This window comes from Cladosporium halotolerans, assembly GCF_011745625.1.
Source record: "Cladosporium halotolerans strain TM138-S3 chromosome Unknown Sca4, whole genome shotgun sequence".
NCBI classification, from domain to species: domain Eukaryota; kingdom Fungi; phylum Ascomycota; class Dothideomycetes; order Cladosporiales; family Cladosporiaceae; genus Cladosporium; species Cladosporium halotolerans.
In genome coordinates this window covers 493,938-514,698 of record NW_027191455.1, presented here as the reverse complement: position 1 = coordinate 514,698, position 20,761 = coordinate 493,938, and the positions used below count along the sequence as shown (strand labels likewise).

General features: G+C 55.6%; 8 protein-coding genes across 8 annotated transcripts; 2 read left to right on the top strand and 6 right to left on the bottom strand.

Moving 5' to 3' along the window:
• Positions 1–587: 587 nt before the first annotated feature.
• Positions 588–1,397, bottom strand: WHR41_01643 (uncharacterized protein; the record flags this gene model as incomplete). The annotated part of the gene is made up of 1 exon (XM_069370249.1): positions 588–1,397. The coding sequence occupies one exon, from the start codon at positions 1,395–1,397 to the stop codon at positions 588–590; it is 810 nt and encodes a 269-aa protein (XP_069232606.1).
• A 1,062-nt stretch (positions 1,398–2,459) lies between these two features.
• Positions 2,460–3,980, top strand: WHR41_01642 (uncharacterized protein; the record flags this gene model as incomplete). Its single annotated transcript, XM_069370248.1, has 1 exon — positions 2,460–3,980. The coding sequence occupies one exon, from the start codon at positions 2,460–2,462 to the stop codon at positions 3,978–3,980; it is 1,521 nt and encodes a 506-aa protein (XP_069232607.1).
• Positions 3,981–5,242: 1,262 nt separating this feature from the next.
• WHR41_01641 (uncharacterized protein) lies at positions 5,243–7,332 on the bottom strand. The gene is made up of 3 exons (XM_069370247.1): positions 7,154–7,332; positions 6,595–7,090; positions 5,243–6,540 (listed from the first exon to the last, which is right to left on the bottom strand). The coding sequence occupies exons 2-3, from the start codon at positions 6,983–6,985 to the stop codon at positions 5,852–5,854; spliced, it is 1,080 nt and encodes a 359-aa protein (XP_069232608.1). The 5' UTR covers positions 6,986–7,090; positions 7,154–7,332; the 3' UTR covers positions 5,243–5,851.
• Positions 7,333–7,367: 35 nt separating this feature from the next.
• On the bottom strand, positions 7,368–10,969 carry WHR41_01640 (uncharacterized protein). Its single transcript, XM_069370246.1, has 2 exons — positions 8,742–10,969; positions 7,368–8,685 (listed from the first exon to the last, which is right to left on the bottom strand). The coding sequence occupies exons 1-2, from the start codon at positions 10,682–10,684 to the stop codon at positions 7,704–7,706; spliced, it is 2,925 nt and encodes a 974-aa protein (XP_069232609.1). The 5' UTR covers positions 10,685–10,969; the 3' UTR covers positions 7,368–7,703.
• An 817-nt stretch (positions 10,970–11,786) lies between these two features.
• Positions 11,787–13,662, bottom strand: WHR41_01639 (uncharacterized protein; the record flags this gene model as incomplete). Its single annotated transcript, XM_069370245.1, has 4 exons — positions 11,787–11,945; positions 12,123–12,329; positions 12,527–12,725; positions 12,776–13,662. 4 exons carry the CDS (start codon positions 13,660–13,662, stop codon positions 11,787–11,789), a joined length of 1,452 nt encoding a protein of 483 aa, XP_069232893.1.
• Positions 13,663–14,349: 687 nt separating this feature from the next.
• Positions 14,350–15,956, top strand: WHR41_01638 (uncharacterized protein). The gene is made up of 4 exons (XM_069370244.1): positions 14,350–14,667; positions 14,733–14,892; positions 14,984–15,241; positions 15,295–15,956. Exons 1-4 carry the CDS (start codon positions 14,663–14,665, stop codon positions 15,877–15,879), a joined length of 1,008 nt encoding a protein of 335 aa, XP_069232892.1. The 5' UTR covers positions 14,350–14,662; the 3' UTR covers positions 15,880–15,956.
• An 81-nt stretch (positions 15,957–16,037) lies between these two features.
• WHR41_01637 (uncharacterized protein) lies at positions 16,038–17,747 on the bottom strand (the record flags this gene model as incomplete). The annotated part of the gene is made up of 1 exon (XM_069370243.1): positions 16,038–17,747. The coding sequence occupies one exon, from the start codon at positions 17,745–17,747 to the stop codon at positions 16,038–16,040; it is 1,710 nt and encodes a 569-aa protein (XP_069232885.1).
• A 676-nt stretch (positions 17,748–18,423) lies between these two features.
• WHR41_01636 (uncharacterized protein) lies at positions 18,424–20,646 on the bottom strand. Its single transcript, XM_069370242.1, has 2 exons — positions 20,317–20,646; positions 18,424–20,263 (listed from the first exon to the last, which is right to left on the bottom strand). The coding sequence occupies exons 1-2, from the start codon at positions 20,354–20,356 to the stop codon at positions 18,720–18,722; spliced, it is 1,584 nt and encodes a 527-aa protein (XP_069232884.1). The 5' UTR covers positions 20,357–20,646; the 3' UTR covers positions 18,424–18,719.
• Positions 20,647–20,761: the final 115 nt, after the last annotated feature.

Here is a 20,761-nt window from a genome sequence, read left to right as displayed (position 1 = left end):
CTTCTTGTCTACTCGCGCCGGGCGTGAGCATGGCTTAATTGAAGAGGCGAACGGCACTTGGACTATAGCGCGTCTTCAGGGTTTAGCTTTCATCGGCTTTTTTTTCCCCCCTTCTCTTCTTTTCATTCGTTGTAATCACAGATACCCAAAGGTGCAGACTCTTTTATGTATTGGAAACAAAACCAGGGGTTGGATACTACCTTGCTTCTCAATCCTTCGTCAAATATTACACACTGTCTCTCCAAGCGCGCTGCACCTCACCCAGATCAACAGCCGTCGACGCCGATGATGTCGAAGTGCAGCTGTCAGCTGCCGCCTACCGCCCCAGGCAAATTAGATGGTGTAACGATATATGCCGGAAAAAGATCGTGTGACTGCCGCCACAGCGGGCTTGACAGTACAGGAGGCGCCTGCAGTGTCCCAGCCCAAGGCGAACCACCGCAGGGACCTGCTGTCAAGAGCCAATGTGGCACAACCCAGATTGGGGCCAGGTTCCATCCTTGCCTGCCATCGCACCGTCACTCCTAGCATCCCGCCTGTACATCTGGGTGCCTGTCCGGTCTCACCGCGCCATCGGACACAAAGATTCAAGCCTTTTGAAAGCGGATCACCACCTCGCCCTCCCCGATCCGCTCACGGATATCCCGCGGCGCCTCCCCACTCCCATTCACCCTGACCACAACCTCCAACTTCAACCCATCGCTCTCCCCCTCCTCCAACCCCGCAACCTCAACCCACGCCTCCCTCCCACCCCTCGGAACCCCAACCCTAACCCTCCCAACCCCATCCCCCTCCCGCCCCAACACCGCCCCAACCGCCTCCCTCACCTCCTTGACCCTCCCCTCCGCAACCCTCACCCTCACCCCCTCCACCCCCACCGCACCACACGCATGCTCCATCCCCGGTCCCGGCACCGGAACCCTCCGCTCCCTCTCCGTAACATCAAAACACCAAAACGGCACAACGCCCCTCGCAACGCCCCGCGGAAACCCAACCCGCCACTCCATCTCCACGCCGTCCGGCCTCGTCCTGCCCCCCTTAATCGGAACATCATACCGCACGCCCGAACCCGCGCTCTCCAACCTCTCATTAACCCCCGCCAGATCCCCATCCTCCTCCGCCTCAGGCGCAGCAAGCGTCAGAGCCCAATCCACGACCCCGCACGGCTTGTCCCACCAGTGCCCCGCCCGGCGCTGCGGGTCGTCGTTCACGAAGGCGATGAGCTCGAGGTAGACGCCGTCGGGGAGGAGAATGAGGCGGTTGTCGGTGCGGTTGTCGGCGTGTCGGCCGCCGGGGGAGAGGGTGAAGGGGGCGCTGAGCCAGGAGGGGGGCTGCGTGAGGTGGGCGTGCGGGACGAGGAGGATGATGTGGTCGAGGAGGGGGCGGGGGGCGGGCATTGTTGTGGTGTTGTTGTTGTTGATGGGGTGGAGTTGGAGTTGTGATGTGGCGGGTCAAGGTGTTGATGTATGTATGCGTGGGTGTATGTGTGTGTGATGTGAGTCGATTATTAGCGCAGTTGTGTTGGATAGGGCGGGGGAGCAGATGAGGCGGGATCGATGGTGAGTCTTTGTCTTCTTGTATGTGCTTGTTGTGAGTCAAAGAATGTTTTGGTACTGGAGTTGCATTGGGCAGAGCGGAAGAGCAGGTGAGGTGGGGTCGATGGCGAGCTTCCCCAGATGCCCCTTCCAGATGGCGCGGTTCATCTTGGTGGGGTCGTTGTGGAGTCTGATGAAATGGAAGTGGACATCCTTCGAAAAATCGGAATGCCTAGGGTCGACTTTCTTCTCTATGACATTCGCGATGTACGGCCTATCTGCCAAGAACGGTGTACTGCAGTTGCTGCCATCGTGCAGAGCACTCGAGAGCCGTGCGACGCAAGACAGGCGGGTTGATGCATGATTGTATCACCTCACGCAACAAAACAAAACAAAATCGAAGATGGCTTTCACCATTGCCCTCAGGCTCGCTATGATGGGTGTGATCTCTGGCAAAGGGTGGGCAGAATATTACTGGGATCGAGCTAGTCGTGTCCCTGTTGATTGAACCGGTCTGGCAAAGTGACTTTTCGACCTGTAACAAACGAGTGGAAGAACCTTACGTCCTGACCCGCCCTACCTGGAAGCAAGTGGCCGATTGAGACGCATGCTAGGCGTACTCCGACAATGCAAGGAACGTCTTCCCATCTCAAGCAGTGAATGCTCGGTGTCAGACATAACGTAGACATGATTCTGCGCATCGGGTGAACGCAGGTGAACAATGACCTGCTTCGTTGCCGGTCAGACACCTCAGGCCCGCATCGACCACCAGTCGCGCCAGTCGTGACTGCCTCACCCACGAGCGCGACTGCAGCGGGCGACAATAAAAACAAAGCACGCGAGCCTTTCTGCCTACATCCACCACTCAACCCACAAACCACAGCGTCTCCACCCAACCTCCCAATATCAGCGCCAACACCTGCCATGGCTACATCAATACCGGCGACAGCGCCTCCACAATCCACATCAACAACAGAGCAGCGGGAATGCGACATCTGCTGCGATTTAGTCGACACCGACTTCCTAATCTTGCCCTGCAGACGCTGCGTCGTCAGATACTGCATCGTCTGCCTCGAGGAAGTTTTCGTCAACGCCCTGGACCGCGAGGATAACTTCACGCCACCACGCTGCTGCGGCCTCATCCAGCTCCACACCATTATAAGCGCTTTGGACGACGTCGACTCAAACGCCTACCGGGCACGCATGAACGAATGGCTCGTCAAAGACAAGGTCTACTGCCCGGCGCCGAGGTGCTCGGCCTTCATCCCTGAGGAGATCGTTAAGGCTCGCGACCAGAACGGCGCGGAGAAAACGAAGTTCGAGTGCCTTGAATGCCAGATTGGCATCTGCGCGAAATGCCGTCAGATTGAGCACGAGGGTCTTTGCGACACATCGGCGAAAGACGAAGAGCAGGCTATGCTGGCGCGCTTCAGGATTAAGCAGTGCCCGAATTGCAAGCAGGCCGTGAAGAAGATGTACGGCTGCTCGCACATGGAGTGTCGCTGCGGAGCACACTTCTGCTGGTCTTGCAACATGTCGATCGATGTCTGCAATGGAGCTTGTCGGACGGAAAGCGAAGACGAGGATGACTTCGAAGATTATGACGACGATGGCGGCGACTTTGTTGTTCAGCGCGGAGGTATCGCTCCGCAAGGAGGCAATACTGGACAAGAAAATGGCGCAAATAGAGACGGCCAAGAAAGAGGAGCGACGATCAGACGGGACGAGGAAAGCGAACCTGAGAGCGATGTGAGCGGTCCTCATGCTGTCCCACGGCCCACAACCACGTTCCAGATCTTACCACGGACGCAGCTGGTCGACAATCCTCGTCCTCTGCCACTGCCAACAGCGTCGGAATTAGCTGCGCGGTCGGCTGTTACACATCGTCCATTTCGGATGGAAGAAGTGTCAGAAGGAACCATAACCAACGAATTTGACAGAATGCTCCAAGCAGAGAGACTGCGATGGGGCGACCTTTTCAATCGCCCGGCCGCAAACATCAGACCGAGGGATCGTCCTGCAAATCGGCGGCCTCGGACTGACCTAGACTCCCAGGACCTAGATGCCGGAGGAGAGGTTCGTTGGGCCGATGCCGAAGAAGACTTCGGCGAGGAACCGAGAGATGAGCCTCGCTATCAATTGTGGTCCTGTCCACACATGTTCGGGGACTATCGGGTCGACAAGAGCAATGAGAACAGAGGCAACCTTGACTTGATGGAATGCAATCGTTGCTGGTCGAAGGTCGTGCCTGGCAAAAGTGAGGAGGAACGCGGCGCTCCTCACCCTAAGCGCAGGAGACTGGGCGGTAAGAATCAACCTGAGTCGTCGATTGGCGTCCAAGGACCAGCGAAGGCGATCGAATGCACCTGGTGCAACCTCGTGGTCTGCCCGGCATGCAAATTGCAGTATTATGGCGGCGAGAACAGTGCTCACGGCATGAAGTAGACAAAGCTGCGAAGGAACGTCCATAGAAATGTCAATACTACTAGATGTCAATAGTACTCACTTCCAACCCCTGATAGCACCATACTAAGGACAAAACCTCCGATCTCCCACAACCCCTAAACCCTCCTGACAAAAATAACCCCATCCACAGCCGCCTCTCTCCACCAACCCAGCCCAGCCCTCGAATCCCATATCCAAAACCCACCTCAAAGAACGGCACCGCAAACTCCTCCGAACCAGACAAACCCCCCATCTGCAGACACCCGCTAGCACGCCGCGGCCTGCGTCCTATGAACGGCCGCAGAGAGCTTCATAGCGCTCGCCAGGTACCACGGAAGGACGCAGAAGGGGCAAAAATAAAGAAACGGCGCCGCGCGCCTGCTGAAACGGTTCGAAGCCCACATGGGATGCACGCGCCAGGCTGTCCGTCCGCAATCTCCTGAAGTCGGGAAGCGTACCAGAGATTGGGAGATGAGACGTCAGGCAGCCTGGGGAACTTTGGGCGGCTGGCTGCTGCGAGAAGCACGCCGCGCGCGGGGTTGGGGCTCCGCCTGCGCGCCGGCCTGAGGATTTGGCCGGGTTTGGCTGCAGCAGGACTTCTGGCTTTGCTTTTCTTTTTTCGCAAAGCCGAAAGCGAGGTGGCAGGAATGAGAACAGGGATGAAGAGACTTGGACGACGTCAGGCGATGGCGCTCACGAGGCTAGCAGAGTCCAACAAGCGAGCGCAGCCATGGTACCGCGAGCGAGCCAGGGGGAGCGAGGGCGAGCCGCAGGACAGACGCCAGACGAAGCGGAACTTCTTCACGGCGACGGTGGCTCGCGGTACCTGTGGTAGCAGACGAGAGTTCATGGTACGGCGGCGGGGCCCAGATTTGGGCAGGGCCGTGATTATTATTACTTGAGTTTGAGGGCTGCGAAAATGTCACGGTGGTCCTGGGGCCAGGCGGTTAGTTAGTGTACCGACGGGCGGCGAATTAGCCAGAACGCGTAGAAGAGAGGGAGCCCGATTTGGCTCGGGGTAAACAAAGCGTGCCAAAGGCAGGGATTTGGATCGTCGTGGCTGCATTGTGGCTTGGTAAGCTTTGGGCGTGGTCACAAGAGCCGATGGCCTGAAGGTGATGTGGTTACCTTATCATGAAGGGCAGCGTTCGCTGCTCCGTCATTGTCCTTGCGGGCGAAACCTGAGAAACGTGAAGACAACATGACGCAGGTGTGAAGCTGCACGCCGAAAGACGCCTCATGGAAATCGTATGTGCACCCGCTTCCGCAAACTGACATGCTCGATTTTGCAATTTTCATTAGAAAGCACAGAGTGCCATGTCTGAGAAAAGCACTATCTTGGAAAATTTGGTAAGATAAAACAAAGCAAACCATAGAACGCTTTACACATGTCACTTCGCCGTCTTCGCCTTCTTCGCCACATCCCATCGAAAAAGCAAAATAAAATGGTATAGTGCTATGCAAAGCCACTTCCTCTTCGCCAGCAAGCATCAGCCAAACCAGAAACACAGAGAACAATGCGACTTGACGACTGGATGGGAGTCCAGTCGCGACCAGTCAGCGAGCAGCTGGTCTTGCCGCCGGCTTTTCGATGGACCGTATCGTGAGATGGTTGAAGTAGAGGTCGGGTTTCGGGTAGCAAAGGAGTGTTATGTCTCGGAAGGGCTGGTAAGGGTGTCGAATTGCTCGGAAAGGTCTCGTCGAAGCATGCATTTTGTCATAATCATTAGGCGTCATGAAGATGTGCCAGTGTGGGAAGGAGGTGAAGGTTGAAGGGTTGAGAGATTCGCTTTTGCAAGAACGTGCTCCTTTGCCAAACGAGGATGAGTCGTATTGAGCTAGGCTTTGGGACACCGGGAGAAGCCAGCAGTCTAGGCCGCCTCAGGGATCTGGCTACGGCGCATCTTCTCTGCCTCAAGATTCTCGTAGAGCAGGTACAGGGCCTTCTCGTTCGCGCTCGGTCCGCCAGTGATGGTGAACATGCGCTCTCCGGTGTCGTCGTGCGGAGCCTTGGCAATGCTGATGCGAGCGCCGGAAGACTTGCGGATCTCGCTAATCTTGCTACCGCCGCGACCGATGATGCAGCCCACCATATCGGCGGGGATCGAGATGTTCTGAGTCTGGATATCCTCACCCTCCTCGACGGTAGGCGATCCGAGGCCGCTAGCACCCATGTCCGGGCGCGCATTGTAAGAAGGAGGCGAAGTCGCAGTGAAGTCGGCGCCGTTGCCAGTACGGTTGAAGCTGCGCGGAGCGCCGTAGCCAGCGCCATTGGCAGAACCTCCGACGCCATTGCCCTGGACGCGAACCGAAGGGCTGTAGAGAATCGTGCCGTAACCGCGCTGCTCGTCATCGACAAGGCACTTGCCGATCTCCCAGACAGCCTTCTGGACACCTTCCGGGGTACCCTGAACTTCGACGATGCGCTCGGTCGACTGAGGAAGCATTTCCTTCTGCGCGACCATGCGGACGCCAGAGCCGTCCTGAATCTGCTTAATCTTGGCACCCTGACGGCCGATGATAGTGCCCATCTGGTTGTGCGAAATAAGGAGACGAACGGCTGCGGGAGATTAGCTTGAACCTGACAAAATGAACTAAAGTCATCTCAACTTACGGTGGGTGTTGGGGTTGGCGACTACACCACCCATGCCCATCTGCGGTGCGCCCTTGACAAGGCAGTCCGCGACGAGGCCATACGCATCGGCGATAGAGGCGAGGGGACCAGTGACAGTCAAGACGCGGTCGTGGACGCCCGGGACGACCTTGCTAACGCCGGCGCGGACACCAGTCTTGTCGCGCAGGTCAGCGACATTCTGGCCGGCCTTGCCAATGATGACGCCGGCTTCCTTGGAGGTGACGACAGCGCGCAGAGTGAGCTGGGCCTGGTTGTACTCCTCTTCGGTGCGCGGGTGCTGGTGCTCGTCGGTGTTGAGGGAGCCGAGCTGGTCGGCGATGTTGTCAACACCGCCGTCGAGGGGCGGGGATTGGATGTCCTCGGTAGACATGGTCGGAGGGTAGGAGGACGAGGCGGAGGGGTAGGTGTAGGGTGGCGGAGTGACGGCTGAGCGAAGCTCGGCGGTGGTGGAGAAGAGGTGGTGTGGGCGGTAGAGCTACGCGAGATCAATCAGTCACGGCGCGCGCGCAGCTGTTGGGGAAGTGGGGCAGGGACTCACGGAGGTGGAGAGGCGCGGCGGGTGTCGTGGCGACGGGGCGGAGGGGTGCGGAGGTGTGGGCGTGGGGTGTGGTGGAGGAGGTTACGGCGGACGCGAGGGCATGGACGGGCGGTGGTGGTGAGGAGAGGGAGAGGATGGGAGGGAGGGAGGAGAGAGCGCGAGGTGGGGAGGTGCAGAGTGGTAGGCGGTGTTCCAGTCAATTGAAGCGGCAGGGTGCACCGGCGCGAGCTTTGGATTTCAGGTGTGGGGCGGATGCGCCCGCTCCGCTGCTGCCCGGCTCCACAGCGTCGACGGCACGCCGTCCCTCGCATGTGAACGTGGGAGCGGCATGCGCGCGTTCGTGGTGAGGCGGCGGGTGCAGCGGTGCGCCTGTGGGTTGAGATGTTGTATATCGTACATATTGTCTAGCGCTTCACCAAGCGACCGTCCGATTCTGTTCCGTGCTCAGCCCAGCCATTGTCTTCTCCAGAACGCCCTTCGAAATCAATCATTCGCATCGTGACAGTCGTGATGATTACCAGATGACCCTCTATCCCATCCACTACCAATTCTAGTTTTGACCTGGGCCGTGATTGTTGGGATTGTTGCCTTGCTGCTGCCCACCAGCGAACATGCCGCCCACACCAGTCTGCCCGAAAAACGCGTCCTGGTCGTTGAACATCGGTCCCGGCGTGAAACTACCCATACCCAGCCCCTCTGCCCAGTCCCATTCCAGCGTCATTGGCATTTGCCACAGATCTTGTGGCACGAAAGGTTGTTGGAAAGATGCACCGAAGCCGTTACCGCCGTTGACGTCAGGTGAGGTGAAGTTCCCGTTGTTGTTGTTGTTGGGCATGTTGAAGTCAGCTAGGGGATCATCCATGTTCGGAGTTTGGAAGCTGTTCTGAAAATTGCCCTGACCCATATCTCCAGGCTGCGAAGCGGCGTGCATGTTGGGTGTGTTGTTGCTGGCCGTGGGCATGGCAAATGGAGCTGGATTCCACTGTCCGTTGCTGGTCTGCGGGGGAGCCGGCCGCATCGATTGATCTTGCAAGTGATGTTGTCCCGGACCGGTATATGCGCCGCAGCCCACCTGACTACCACTCCAACTTGCTGGGCTGCCAGCGGTAGCACTGCCGGGTTGTGACATCGTCGCGCGTAGACTTTCCGTCTGCACCGGGCGACGGTACGCCGCCTGCGTCTCAACCTGGATTTGCTCCAACGTCTTGCCACGCTCGAGCTCTGCTGCGATTGCCCCGTTCATGCGATCCTTTTCCATCTCACGTTCCGCCTGCTTTCTCTTGCCCCGTCCTCTCATGTCACGCTCGGCTTTGTCCAGCACGACCTTGGCAATGCGCTCGAACTCGGCGCACACCGAGAGCATACGGTTGACCTGGCCGTTCGACTCTTGAACATCGCGCTCCAGCATGGCCAGGAAACTGACTACAGACGACATGAGCTTGAGATCGCTCCGTGCGCGAGCATCATGTGGATTCTGTAAGATATTCGCGAACAAAGTCACAAGCGATGAGACCGGATAGTACAGTATGAGCCTAACGAAGTCAGTGATGGTCACGAATGACGCGAGGAATGGCCGGGATCAACCTACCAGACGCAAGCATAGTCTCCCTGGGGAATGTATCGAATGAGACCAATGCTTGTCCTTGCCGCGTTGACGCAAAGAGCCGCGCTTATAAATACCCTTGGGTTCAAAGGTCGCGCATTAAGCCCTTGAATAGCGTAGTCGCTAAGCCTGCTGCTCCAGTAACCGTGATGTACACTCATCCGGTGGATAGTTGTTAGACAATTGTAGTAAGCAAAGTGCAGAACGACAACATGCAGGATCAGCGGTGTATTGCTTGCTTTGATCTCATGTTCAGGCCTGAAATCGATGGGGATGCTATCCTTCCAATCCTCGAGCGCCTGGTCGAGGTCTCCGATGGTGTTCAACAGTTCGCCATCAGACTGCCGAGCGGCTCTGACACTGTACAATTGCTTGTAAACACGCGACTGTATCTGTGCAAATGTGCACAGCTTCCGGAAAAGGTTCATCGTTTTCTTGCCATCGGAAGTCTCAGCCGCCAGAGGTATGTTGCCCACGTTGTCTGGCGGCTCCTCAGATGGCAGCTCGACATTCATATCATCGTCGTCCTGCGCTGGAGGTCGGCCAGATCGTAAGCAGATGTCCTTGTCCATCAGATACGCTATCCAGAAGACACGTTTGCGCTGTTCGTTTTCGACATCGTTGAGATTGAATCCAGACCCTCGTTTGTGCAGGCCAATAGAATGGCTGAGGCGAATCGCAGCAGATACCAGAAAGAACGAAGGCTGCGGATTAGGAGTGCCCTGCAGGAAAAGAGCCATACCCAGCAGCGCTTGCACGGACAAAAGATCAGTGTTGCGCATGGTCAGTTCCGTCATGACAGCCATGGCATTTTTTAGGTATCCCCAAGCGTGATCGTCTTCTTCCGAATCCACGACATTGCTCATCACCCGCAGTCTGTGTGCTATCGCCAAAGCCACGTTGAGAGAAGCCCACCACCCGCTTCCTTCGTAAGGGTCCAGGGAGTAGTGCTTTTCGACCAGGTGCATGAACGTGGGCTCATGGAAGAGTGGAAACATAAAATTGAAGTTCTCGAAGAAATCCTTAAGGAGAGCGAAGCATTCTTGCTTGCCCGGAAGAGGCTTGAAGATCCGGCGGCTGAACAAGTCGTCGAAGACTTCCGGCTTCCAGTGATCGAACTTATTCCCGTCTTCTGCGGCTGCTGCTATCATGTGCTGAAACGAGCTGTCGCCGGTCTTGGTGTTCACCCATTGTATACCCTTGGGGCTGAAGATCGAAAAGCCGGACGAACTGCCAATATACCGTGTCTCGCCGGCTTGGTTTGTGATCAGGCTGCACATCTGGTCTGCCAAAGCATCCACGTTTTCTTTGGATTTGGGGTCTTTTGAAGAAGCGTCCTCTGTAGTTGCATTTGCTGCATCGGGGCTCGTCACTGATTGATTTAAAGGCGTGCTTGTGTTTGGGCTGCTGACAGCCTTTCCTCCCATCACCGCGGGCGATGCCTGCGACTGCGGACTAGTGGCATTACTGCGCGCAGCACTCTGACTGCGCTCTTGTAACCTCTTCTCCAGTGTCCCGAGATCTGTTCTTCCATCGTCTTCAGCCAGCAGTCCGCTGAGTCGCAGTAAGCTCTCCATCCGTCCTAGCCTATTCTCCAGTCCCTCGATGTACTTCGCTCCCTTCGGCGGCGCTCGCTTCTTCTCCACCTGCGTGAAGACGCATTCTGTCTTGTAGTTCTCGCAATGGCTGCATTTCGGCATCTTCCCGTCGCACTTGATCTTCTTCTTGCGGCACATGTCACAAGCCCGGGCGATGCGCCGGCGCTTCGGATCGCGCGTGTTGCCATCGCCATCGTCCGCGGCACCCTCACCATCGTCGTAGCCGTAGTCTTCGTTCTGGTACCACTGTCCGCCTTGCCCGAAGTCGCCGCGCATTTCTTGCGGCACCTGGGGCATCCCAGCGCCAAACATGGGCGGGGTGTTCTGCATATTGCAACGGTTGAAGCCGGATAGTGTGCCCGCCGTTGGGCTAGTTATGTAGGATGTTCGCGATCCGGTGAGTTGATACTATTACGCCTTTTCAGTCCTCCACTGCGCGGGACGCACGGCACCGGAGCCAGTTCCTTCGCTGCCCAAGTTGCGAGCGGTATCAAGCCAGATGGAGAGAAACGGCGGAGCGACGCTATACCTAGGTACGGTCCGCGAGCGTGAATGGGAGGGAGTAATGGCTAGAATCGGCGGTCAGGAGTCACCGTCATCACACAATCCAGACCTCGCATTCGGTCCCGGGCTCCTGCTCAGGCCCAGCGAAAGGCAATGCGACCCTCGCGGCTAGAGCCCTCATTCGCTGCGCGTCATCTTGCGTTGGTGCCAAGCACTGCTGCTGCTGCCGAGGACGGGAGCGGAATGAATTTCCCTCCGATCCCGAGGCTAGCGAGCTTCGATCACCCGTTTTCTGGACCCTGGCGTGTCTGGCGCGGAGAGATGGAAACAAAGGACATCCACATGCTTACGATATGCGAAGTGGTGACAAAGTCTCGTCCACTAGCTAATGTAACAAGACGACAGGCTCACAGCTTGCTACGTCGCACGCTCGCCCTCAATAAAGCGTAAACCAAGCACTTCCTACGCGCTTTCTAAGACGCTGCCGCCTAGAGACCCACCTTGCAGACGGCCTGGTTCACGCTCGGGCAAGTGACTGACTCAGGCTTTATGCGACGTGGTACAAAATGGAACGTATTACGAGGATGCAGGGATAGGCTGTTGCTAGTACGGAGTGCTCTCGAATAATACCAACTCGCAGCGCTACGGCTTGCAGACTAATGCTTCATAACAAAACTCTCGAGCTTCAACAAAATGGTAACTGCAGCTAACGATGGAAGCGAGGAAGGCGGTGGATTCCAATCGACCACAAAGGAGGGTCATAGCCCGTCGCCTTCAGAGTGATTCTCACATTGGCGGCGACGACTGCTTGATCACAAGGCCACGGACACGTTGACACCCTTACAACTTGCGATAGGGCGCCGGCGTCTGAGGCGCGGAGACTGTGGTGTCCAGAGTGGTAGGGACACAGCTATACTGGGTGTCTGTGCTATTGCCATTGCTGTAGCCGTATGAACATGAAGTGGTCTTGCTTAAAGACCCACTGGTTGTACTTGACGTTGTCGGGCTGCTCGTCGCAGATGTCGAGCTGGGTGACAAGGAGGTGTCGCTGCTGGAAGATAGGGTCGAAGTGGTAGAAGGTGTTGAACTGGCAGAAAACGAGGTCGAGCTTGTTGAAGATGTAGGGGTGTCAGACGATGATGTCAAGCTAGCAGAGGATGAATTTGTCAGGCTGTTTGTGGAAGACGTGGAGCTGCTTGACGGAGAAATTTCACTGGTAGACGATGAAGTCGAGCTGCTGGAAGATCTCGAACTGTCAGAGGACGTTAGACTGGTAGAGGAAGTCGAGACCGTCGAAGAGGATGTCAGACTGCTCGCCGAAGAGGTGGGACTGCTGAGGGAAAGACTGGAAGTAGATGTGGAGGACGTAGAAATGTCGGAGGTCGACGAAGAAGTGGAGTTTGTAGAGGTCGAGGAAGATGTGGAGGCGGTCAACGACGTGGGAGAAGACGTGTTGGTGGAGGAAGACGAGCTGGTCAACGAAACAGAGGAAGAGGAGGTGGAGGGCGAATCAGAGCTCGCTGAGGAAGAAGAGGAGGCTGATGAAGAGGAAGAAGGTGTCGAGGTGGCGGTACTGGTTGAGGAAGAGCTGAGACTGTCCAAAGAAGAAGTAGGACTGGTCGAAGGCGAAACTGTGCTGCTCGAGGAACTTCCCGGTGGGTAACACACAAGCTGTGTGATCTGCGCGGCATTGAGTTTTGCCTGTGTCAGTGTGGCGTAGTTGAGATTGTCGCACGCAATCTGGCGGGCCAAGTCATTTGTGTTGGTCTGCGCGTAGATGAGGCCATAGATGGCAGTTATGAGGCTCGCTCGGGCCTGGATGAGCGTGCTCGGCGGGAAGAGAATGTTGTTCGCGGCAGAAGCACACCTGATTGAAATCGTTAGCCAAGCATATTGGATATGTTTGGATGGACTTACACAAGAAGCTCGACGTATTCGCCATCATAGCCTAAATTGTCGAAGACGTCAATCCAGAAGTTGTCATCGTCACATCTGGTGTCGTCTTCGTTCGATTCAATCATGTCGAGTGCGAACACAGCACTCTTCAGAAGCTTGATCCAGTAGTCGTATGAGGCATTGGTATCGATCTGGCGCCTCGTTAAAGCACTCGTAGTTGTGCAGGACGTGGATGATGATGCAGAGGTGGTAGAAGAGCCGCTGGGAGGAGGCGTGAGCGGCACCGTAGGGTATGGACTAAGCGTATATGCCGTAGTGGTAGTGGAGGATTCTGAAGTTGTGCTCGAAGAGGTCGGCTGGCTCAATGGAGTAGAGCTGACGGATGACGAGGTTTTGGATGTAAACTGAGGTGGTGAAGGGATATACACATCACCACAGGCGGCTTCGTAGATCAGGCTGGCCGGCAGCCCGAAGTCATACAAGGTTTGCAGGTTGAGCTCCGGACATATGCGCCGGAGAACTGGATTGGTAGAGTCCTCCATGGCAATTTCAAGAGCAACACTTGCTAGTGCCAGGTCTGCAATTGGATCGTCGCTATTCTCGTAGAACACACCATTGCCCGCGAATTGCCCGCAGACCAGGTAACGGAGGAAATAGAGGTCGAGGTTTTGAGAGGCGGCTTGATTGTAATCGATACTGTTGCATGCCTGTTCAAAGTCGTCGCTGGCATTGCTTACAGCCCTGATTGCAAAGATGGTAGTATTCGTGCACTGCTCGAGTTTTGCAGCATCTCTAGTGTCACTGCGGATGCACACTGGTATTGGACGAGGGGCCGATGATTGGCATGTAGCCGGGCCGAAGAACACAGCAGCATAAATGAAAGGAATGATGTGGGCAAGCGACGGCATTGTTGTGCGTTGGCGAAGGCTAGCGAACGGCGGTTGTAGAGATGGTGAGAGACCGTGATTAGAACCAACGAGGCAAGCAGTGGTCTCTTAAACATCAAGTCTCCAACCTTTAGCCCGATCTCTACCACTATGGCTTGATGTGTGAAACTCATTTACGGTATACATCAATCTCAGCTTCTCGAGTTAAAGCTCCTTTAGGATTCTGGGATCATGACTGCTGCTGTGACCACTCGTTCGATCCATCTCGGCAACAAGGACAAGGAGAGTCGTCGCTGCATCTCAGCTTCAGGAAACTTTGATCATGCGCACTAATGTGTGCCATGTACTCGCTCGCCTCGGTACGACGAGTTTGTTGAGGAATGGCCATGTAGCCCACAGTCGCACGATTCAGGTACGAGAGTTGCCAGCGGCGTTTTGGTGCGTCTCGGGCACAAAGTGGCTACGCAATGTCTCATGTTGAAATACCGGAGAATGTCGAGGTTCTTTGTGTCTCCATTCTGGTTATGTTTGTATCTGAAGTCTGCGGCACGAGCGCGCCTCTTGCAGCTGACATGTCTCACGTAGATTCGCGATTTCCCCCTGGATTTGGCGCGGCGGCGCTGCAGGATTCTTCGGACCGAGGTCCTCAGCTCAAGTTGTCAACTTACATCGAGTATGGCCCGAAAATGCGTGAGCATGCTAAGAGATGATGGTTGCGGGAGATGGCTTATACGATGGTGAGGATTGCGCTCAGGCCAGACCGGATGAATGCGGGCTGGAAACCCGGCCCGTGACCTCACCAGTGGAAGCGAGGGCGCCTCTCGAAAATCTGGTGACCACGACCACCATCAGCTGACACAGTAACAACAAAAGCAAGTCTACCTTGAGCCAATACCTGTATATCACGAGTACTAGTCGAGATCTTCTATCGGCGAGTACAGGCCTTCCAGCACTGCCTAAGCCTTTGTCCAGTAAACTTTGGTTGCCACCCTTGGTATAGGGTTCGCCAATATCAGTCGACATGGCGTATGTTGGTATCAAATTTGCGCGCATAATGCGAAATTGTAACAAGCTACTGACGGAGTGATTAGCCCTCTTACGGCAGCCGAGATACAGTCCCATCCAGAATATCCTCACGTCTACTGGGACTTGAAGCCAACAAACAAAGAATCGATCAACGTGGCAACCGGGCGAGGCGGTCCTCTGAACTTAGCTTATGAGATCCATGGCCATGGTCCTCGGAAGATTATCGTAAGTCGCCTAGGTTAGCCTAGCGCAGCCACTTCAGCAACATAGTAAAAATGAAATATGTTGCGGCTCACTAATCCGAACACTGTCTTAGTGGATCATGGGCCTTGGTGGCTTCATGAAGACGTGGCAGCGCCAAACAAAAGACTTCGGCCATACCGAGGCTGACAAGTACACGGCGCTTGTTTGCGACAACAGGGGCATGGGCGAGAGCGGGAAGCCGCTCCTCCGATATACCACGTCGGAGATGGCCAAGGACCTTGTGGAGCTCCTAGATCACGTTGGCTGGACAGAGGATCGCAGCGTTCATGTCGTCGGCGTGTCTATGGGTGGCATGATTGCACAAGAGCTCGTATGTTTCACTCTCATCTCATGGCGCGGCGACCACTGACAGCTGGGGCACAGGGAATGCTCATTCCAAACCGGATATGCAGTCTCAACCTCATTTCGACCGCCCCGCGCATTGTTCGAACCAAGCCTTACCTTGAGAACATCCGCAACCGCATCAACCTGATGATGCCCAAGGCCCTAGACGAGCAGATCGCAAAAGTCAAAAACGATTGCTACTCCGCCGCTTGGCTGGCCAGGCCCGACGAAACGGAGTCTACAGTTCAGGCTTTCCCGACGAATGGTGATCGTTTCGCAGCAGCAGAGATCCACAAGCGATCAACACCTGGTGCATTCACTCGTACGGGCTTCCTTTGTCAACTATATGCTGCAGGCTTCCATCATAAGAGCGATGCCCAGCTGAAGCAATTAGGCGACTTGGTAGGCCGCGAGCGTATCCTGGTCTTCCATGGTACTGCCGATCACATGGTCGAATTCGTCCATGGAGAGATGCTTCTCCAAGGCCTTGGAGGCGAGCAAAGCGGTGTGACCAAGTCTTTCCACGAGGGTTTGGGACACGTCGGGCCCGTGGAAATTAGGGATGAGTTCAAGAGAATCATTGTTGAACGAATTGAAAAGACAGAAAGCATGACATCTGCATAATAGACGATTAGCATTTCGTTAATAGATGACTAAGAAGATTGGTATAGAATCAAGATTTCTTCCTGCCCAAGGATATATCCCCATACCAGGTCTCCCTTGATGGATTCAACGCCCTGTACATAGACAAAAAATCAAAGGAATAGAGAAAAGAAAATTGCTTAGCTTGTTCCCCAAGCCTGGATGGTCCTCGCTATCCTCGCGTGCTTCTTGGCCCTGGCCATTTCAGCGGCTGTGCCTTCCATGCCATCCCAAATTGCAACAATGTCTCTCTTCACGCCATTCTCAAGGAGAAGCCTCACTGCAGCAAGATGCCCCCTGTTTGCCGCAAGATGGAGTGGCGTAGCACCATCTTCCGCGGCAGCGTTAGACGGTGCGCCGTAGTTCAGTAGCAGTCCGAGCGCATCGACATGGCCCTTGTGAGCCGTCCAATGGACTGGTGTCAACCCCTGGGCTTGTTGCGCATCTACTGCAGCACCTGCTTGCAGAAGGACTTTCACCGACGACTTTGATCCAGAAGCAGCGGCGTAATGCAAAGCGGTGTTCTCGTCGTCGTCTCTGGCGTCGACCTGAGCGCCACGATCAAGGAGAAGCTCGCACATGGCGCTCTGGCCTGTCACAGCTGCTTGGTGCAAGGGCATGAGTCCACTACCAGAGCGGAGGCTCACACGCGCACCATGTTTGAGCAAGAGACGGGCTGCATCGATGTGGTTCGCACTGATTGCGCACCACAACGGGCTATAGCCATCCCGGCCACTCAGCCAATCTACGTCTGCGCCGTGAGTAAGAAGGGAGGAGAGTGCCTCCACATTGCCAGCCCATGCTGCTAGATGCAGTGGTGTGTCGCCTTTCGAGTCTTCCGCGCCCATGTCTGCGCCGTGCCGCAAGAGTATCGCAAGGCACGCGCAGAAATTTAGATGCGCAGCCTGATGCAAAGGCGTACGTTGCAACTCTCCAAACGCTTCATTCGCAGTAAGACCCGCCTCCAGAAGATCGGACAGGATTTGCGCGTCGTCCTCCGTGACTGCCTGGTACAATGCTTCACCATTGACGTCTCCCTCGCCATTCTCGACCTGAGGCTGCGAGCTCGCCTCTTCTGCGACGTCTTTCTTCTCCTTCACTTTTTCCGCCAAGACTACCGTGCTGGAGCTGGAGGGAGGACTGTACTCTGGAGGTGGTTCCATCCACTCCCTGGCCTCAGTTCCCGGTGTCATGCCTGTCGGTATGGAGCCGAGCATGTCCGCTTCTGCCGGTTTCAAGAAATCATCTTTGCTCTGCTCAGAGGGTGGGGTTGGAGGCAGTCCGGAGGTATTCAAGGTGCTCAGTAGGAACTCCAGAGCAGGCTTTTGCGCTTGTAGTTGCTCCAGGCCGTTGCGAAGAACATCGGACTTTTCTGCCGTAGATTCTTGGGCTGACCGGCCTGAAATCAGTCTCAATGTTGCGTTCAAGGAGCTTGCCGACGCCGTAAAGCAAGCTCCAGCGCCCGTGCCGGGGGCAATAGCCCCAACATTGTTGCATACCGCAGCCTGTAGCTGGCATAGGTTTGCGGTGAGGAGCGACAGCTCGCTTAGAAGGGCTGTGGTCTCATAGTCGGACCCGCCATTGCGAAGTCTACCAGAGAGCTTCGCGCTGGAGCTGATGAGCTCTGCCAGGACAGTCAAAGGTGATTCCGGCTCGCCATTGCTCGAACTTGACGCGTCTGCGTAGAGACTGTCGACCGCTACTCTTCTTCGGTGGCGCGGGCGTGAATCTTTGACTTCAGGTTCTTTGGCCGCACCCTTCCAGACGCTGGAGACTGCGAGGAATGAAAATGCGACACAGGCCACCGTGAAGCACGTGGAGGGCGAGAAGATGGAATGCTGAGCGTCCATGCTCAGGACATGTCATCGGCTGCTTGACGCCGCATGCGCGTGTTTGACTATCTTCGAATGATAGACTCGAGAATCGTAGCAACTGTTATTACGATAACTTCGATGAATGAATGATGTAATTATTAGTTTTATGTTATTGACCGGCAATGCCTGCTGGAGCGTTTCACCCTTTGTTTACCCCAGCTTGTTTTCTTGTTGCTGTGGCAAGGGTTGTTGGAGAAAGTCCTGGCACTGTCTCCGCTCCTACTGTTTGCAGAAGCCTATTGCCCAGCCTAGCCTCGGAATTGTTCACCGCGTTACGAGACTCAATCTTCACGCTTTCCGCAAGCTATAGGCTACTCATGCTACTACCGACGATTCAAGCGTTAGTGGTAGCACTTCGACCACGGAGGCGACTCCCCTCTCTTCGCCCGCGACCATCATCGATCTTACTAGCGACAATGAGGTCGAAGTCACACCCTCCCCGCCCGCAATCTCGCGTCGTAGAGAGTCTTAATCGGCTATTAAGTGCGAGGAACCTATATTCCGCTCGTCGAATCGATTGCGGAAACAATCAAAACCGAGTCTCGTAGGGCGCTGAATTCCAAGGCCGAGAGCTGGAGAGCAGGCTTCTGCAAACAGTAGTAGATCCACAACATCGTAGCTGTAGACACTCATTGGTAGTGGGAAACAGTGATTTCATGTGCTGTAATGTTCAGTTCATTTCCCACTATCTCCCTGGATCTTTGCTGCTCCCTGGGTCGGGCGCTGATGGTAGTACGTCATGTGACTTTTTTTTTTTTCTCGAGACGCTGACAATCGGGATGAGGAAGCTCTGTATTCGCAATACCACTGATCGTGCTGCCATCATGTTGCCAAAGAATCTATATCGTTATGTTTAAAATACCGTGTCGTGTCGCTCTAATTGCAATGATATCAATCTCGCTTTCGTTGCATCTCAAATTCAACCCGCACTTTCACTCTCTTTCCCTCTCAACGCCGACTATCCCGTTTCGAGTAGTACTCTCTCGGAGACCCCTGCGGCTGAGGTACATCGTAGGCCGAATCATTGCTGCTAGAGTAATGGCGGCTCTGCTCCTTCTGGCTGTGCTGGTAAGTCGGAGGAGAGTGCCTGCTCCTCTTCCTTTCACCGTAAATGATGGAAGCGATGTACAGCAGACCCATCACTGCGGCAACGACGGCGTAAGCGATGATGTGGCTGCGGTTGCGGTTACCGGCGAGCTGGAGACCCAGACCACCGTTGACGATTCCGAGGATAATAGCGATGCGGCCAATGCCGATGTGGGCATATGAGACCGTTGTGCGGCGTCCGTACTTCTTGTAGTACCTGTGGTGCAGCAGGCCTCCAAGCGGCTGCGCGAAGAGGATGATGAACAGCACGATGCCGATGATTGGGTGCGCATTGGTCAAATAGCGGCCGTTCACGGCTATCCAGATTCCAATACCAAACGCCACAATATAGAGAAGGAAAGCCAGGACCTGTAGGGCAGCATGCACCCAGACGAGGCCGGTGAAGCTTGCCACCCTGATCAAGATACCGCCGATAGGGAACAAGCCGACGAAGGCTAAGGAAGCCATGACACCGTGTGCAAGGAGCATTGTCTGTTGCGAGCTGCCGAAGGCGCCGCTTCGTCCGTTCTGGGAGAGGTTCGAGCTTGAGCCTCCGGAAGATGAGCTATCTTCGTCGCATTCAGGGAGCTGGCGCTTCTCGTTGTTGTCGCGCCAAGGGGCGTCGGTAGGCCATGAATCAGGATTGCCGGGGGGACCGTAGCCTCCACGGCCAAAGCCCTCTGGGTGACAGTCAGCAGCCCAAGTTGGGCGAGCTGTTGGCCAGGAGGTAGAGAATTCAGTGGGCCAGGCAGTAGGGCAGCCAGAAGTTCCAGTGACAGACGCAAGAGTCTTAGATGGAGCGCGTGTGCAAGAGGCTGCTCCGGAGGTCGCGGAGCCACTCGTTGATCCAGAGCCCAAGGTTCCGGTAGCACTGAGAAGGGGGTTGACCTCGCTGCCACCCTTTGCGTTTGAGAAGTCCCAGTCGAAGGAACCATAGTCGCGGCCGTGCTGACTGATGCTCTCGTCCAAGCTGTCGGACTGGATAGCCGAGCCTGAGGCAGTAGCATGAATCCACGATGCGCTGGAGCTCGAGAAATCCATACTGCCACCGCTCCAGCTAGAGCAGCTTCCGCACCGAATGTTAGCGGTCATGGTGTCACCCTCTACACCGGACCCTTCAAGCACGCTAATATCTGCAGCGCTGTTGACCTGCGGCTCCCTTTGATCGGATCCAGATCGAGGGGAGACGGTGACATTGCTTCCGTCGGCTGACATATACATGATGAACATGTTGGCACCGCTCATGGAAGAACCTTGACCTAGGCCGACCCATTCGTAGCTCGTCGGGGCAGTCATCTGAATGAATATATCGCCATTGCCAGAGTCTGCAGTGCTTTGCGGAATGTTGAGTTGGTAGCACACTTCGCTGAAACATTGCTGGGAGAGCTGTGCGAGGGCAGTTGAGCCTGTCGAATCGTTAGTACCATTGCGATTGAACGCGTGATAATCCACCACTTACCGAGACTCAGAGCTGCTGCTGCCGTAGTGAAAGTCCTCATGTTTCGGGAATATACTGAATGAACGTGTCGAGTTTGAACGTTCTAACTGTAAGAATAGGGAAGACTAAGAGTGAATGAAGCGACGACCCAGTCAGGCCTCACAATGGAAGGCGGAGATGAGGTGAGCAACGAACCACCACGCAGGGAGATCAGCTACAGTAATACGGGAGAGCATCAGCCCAAGCCACGACATGTCGCCCGCCCCACTATCCAGAAAAGAAAGACGACAGCCTCCAAGACCAGCCATCGAAGCATAAGAGGTGCTGCGCCCGGCACTCGCTGGCCTCACACGTGTGTCGCGGCTGATGCCCGCACATCGCGCCCTCGGGCAGCCACCGCCTACCTACCAAATGGTGCCCTCTGTCGCACCGTGGGAGATCAGCCTAGCCAAGTCGGGCGGTTTGG